General features: G+C 55.8%; 1 protein-coding gene across 1 annotated transcript in view; it reads left to right on the forward strand.

Moving 5' to 3' along the window:
- NDRG4 (NDRG family member 4) overlaps positions 1-2,114 on the forward strand; it is a 63,342-nt gene extending 61,228 nt beyond the window's left edge. Inside the window, exon 16 of the mRNA XM_015558819.1 lies at positions 108-2,114. Within this exon, the coding sequence (XP_015414305.1) occupies positions 108-262 (155 nt within the window). The 3' untranslated portion in view covers positions 263-2,114. The remainder of the gene's footprint in view (positions 1-107) is intronic.
- Positions 2,115-3,055: the final 941 nt, after the last annotated feature.

Genomic DNA, 3,055 nt, shown 5'->3' on the forward strand with positions numbered 1-3,055 from the left:
TCGGAAGAATGTCTCGCTGGCCGCTTTGCTTGCGTGAATCCTTCTCCCTCCTGTGGTGCCCAGCCCTGCCAGCTGGCCCTCATGCCCGGCCCCACCTCTGTCCACAGTGCCCTCGGCCAGCATGACCCGGCTCGCCCGCTCTCGGACCGCGTCCCTCACCAGTGCCAGCTCGGTGGAGGGCAGCCGCCCGCAGGCCTGCACCCACTCGGAGAGCAGCGATGGGCTGGGCCAGGTCAACCACACCATGGAGGTGTCCTGTTGAAGCCCTGGTCCCCTGAAGATGCCCACGTGCCCCCACCCGCGTCGAGGTCCCACTGCCACCCTCGCGCCCGCCGGCTCCTTTTCTGTTTTGTTTCTTTCTGTGAGGGCAAAGGGAGGAAAGGGGGTTACGGCTCTCAGATGCTACAGCAGAATAGTCTCCAGGGGGTCCCCAGGCCCCACCTCACTAACCTTGTTGACCTGGCTAACTTGGGCTGGTTCTGCCGAGTCCCCAGCACCTGGGCGGGAGGGGGACCAGCTAAGGGAAGGCTGAGTCCCTCTGTGGCCAGGATCCAGGATGATATCCTGGGTTAAAGAAAGAGCAAGGGATGACCCCTGGGGCAGGCAGGTTTGACGGTGGGATGGAGTGGTGAGGTGATGGGTGCAGCTCAGGCACTGGCATGAGAACCAGGAGAGGCAGCAGGGAGCCCTGGGACCCCCCACCCTCACCCCCACCACCCCAGCTCCCACCAAGCACATCTGATTCTGTCTCATAGCACATATGACAATCATCTGAACAGTAGCCACAGGGGGCGCTCCCACAGGCCTCTTGCGGGTACTGCAGGGCCAGGCAGGCAGGGGCTGAAAGGGATTTCTCTGTCCAAGGAAAACAAAAGAAAGGACCTTGAGGGCAGGAACCCCACAGACTGTCTCTTCCGGCTCACACACCCGCCCCCCCATGTCTGCACCAAGGCCCCAAAGCAGGTGGTCTCCTGGTCTTCCACCTCCATAGGGACCTGGCTTGGGGCTGAGGTTAAAGGCTGGGATAGCCAGTGAGGACGGGGTGTACCCCTGCCTGCCTTTGGGAGCCAGCATGTGGCCCCAGGGGGCAGTGGCTGAAAGTCCCAATAGATCCCTCTTTGGCCCCCCAGGTTCCATGCAGGACAGTGTGGCCAAGGCCGCCAGAAACATGGTATTTCTAGGAAGAGTCCTGGTAGAGTTATGCTGGCGTTTCACCCAGGCCTCCCTAAGCAAGGCGAGAGTTTCTGTAGAACTGGTCCAGGGTGTCAAGACGCCCGCGGCCCCATCCCATCTCAGCCTGTGGAGTGGCTTGGGCTGGGGCTTTGCTAGATCCGGGGGCAGGAGGGGAAGGTTCCTGCAGTGAACAAGGACCAGGCAGAGGAGAGAGGCTCCCCCGCCCCCCGTACATCCACCACCTTATCAGGTAGAATCTCTGGGCCCAGAAACCAGAAGCCATTTGCCTCAGAGCCTGAGTCAGTTGCCACAAACCCCCAAACGAGTAAAAAGAAAGGGGAGAGAGCTATGAAAATCGGAGGGCCGGGGTGTGTATGTTGGGGGGGGGGGGGGTTGTGCTCTGAGGCTGGGAGGATACCCATATCTATGTTTCCTCTGCACATATTACCCCCTCCCCCCAACACACACCCCCAATAATCTTAAGCCATTGCTAGACTTCTCTAGAGCCTGGTGGAGTGTTAGTCTGTGCCCAGTTCTATTCACTCACGTGCTTCCTTTGAATATCGAATGTGACCGTTTGAAAAGCTGGTAGAATTAATCCCTCTTACTGTAGATAGTGCTGCAAGTTGGATTTCTCTTGTTTTGCTGTGTTCTTTCAGATGAGATATCTATAAATACCTATACATTATATATATATATGTATGTATATTGGGTCCTCCTGTGTGTGGTTTTCCATCGGAGGTTGTCTCTTCTTTGGTCAAAGTGAACTTTCAATGGAGTTTATTATTTTCCTCTCTGTACAGGGTGGAGAGCCCAATTTTGTGTATTCTAGTGGCTAATGTCATGAGACTCGGAAATGACAAAATGTAAAACAAGTAAAAACCCTTGTCAACATAGAAAGAGTTAACTGTGCCGAAAACCAATAAAGAAACTAAAAGGAATTTGGGTATGGTGATGCCAATGCCCACCGTGGGAAGCTTTGGAAGAGACAAAGTTTAGGCTGGCAAAGCTGATGCCTGTGGGGGTGAGGGTGGGGGAGTGTGCAGGGGGAGGGTGGGCACTTCCATCTCCATGTTCCCACCAACCCTTACATGAACTCTACCGGATAGATATCCATTATCTTAGTGTCACAGCGGAGGAAGCAGACTCCGAATAAGGGATTTGCTGTAATAAAGCCAAGTGGGGAGCTGGCACTGGCATCGTTGGACTTCCAAACACAAGCGTGTAACCTCTCTGCTCATTCGTTGCCTTGTTAAATTTAACAGCAGGCTCCTTCCCCAGGGTTAGCCACTTATGATTAACTCAGCCGTTTACCCAATAGGTATTGAGTTCCTGCTGTGTGTCAGCTAACAAAGCAAGTAAATAAAAATTAAACTCACTATGTGCTATGCAGAAAATGAAAACAGGAATATACTAGCGCGTGTGACAGGAGCCTATCCTAATTCTGTGAGCCCTGCCCACGCCGGCATGCAAACTGCTCTAATTGAGCAAATAAAACCGGCGATGACCACAGCTAACGAGTGGCCGAGATGAAGGCAGGCCGGCGCCCGCCCGGTGTGCCAACAGCCGCAGCCGCGAGGCCCTCAGCTTCGCTTCCAGAAAACAGATTTTGTCCGTCACCCGGACGTGCACCCGAGGTCTCCGCAGTCGGAGATCCCAGGGGAGGGTTGTGCCCGGCTCAGACCAGGCTCGAGGTGGCACGGGGACACGTCTTCCTGCACCCGATCGCACGTTTTCTAAGCCCAAATGGGGACACCCTCACAGAAGGCCGCTTTCAGGCCTGACTGTAGCAGCTGCCAATCCCTAATCGCCCTGACACTAGCCCCACGTGGTCCGCGCGGCGGGTCGGGCACGTGGCCGGGCCGGGGGCGTGGCCAGGGAC

The sequence above is a fragment of the Myotis davidii genome, unplaced genomic scaffold (assembly GCF_000327345.1).
Source record: "Myotis davidii unplaced genomic scaffold, ASM32734v1 scaffold590, whole genome shotgun sequence".
In the NCBI taxonomy this organism is placed as follows: domain Eukaryota; kingdom Metazoa; phylum Chordata; class Mammalia; order Chiroptera; family Vespertilionidae; genus Myotis; species Myotis davidii.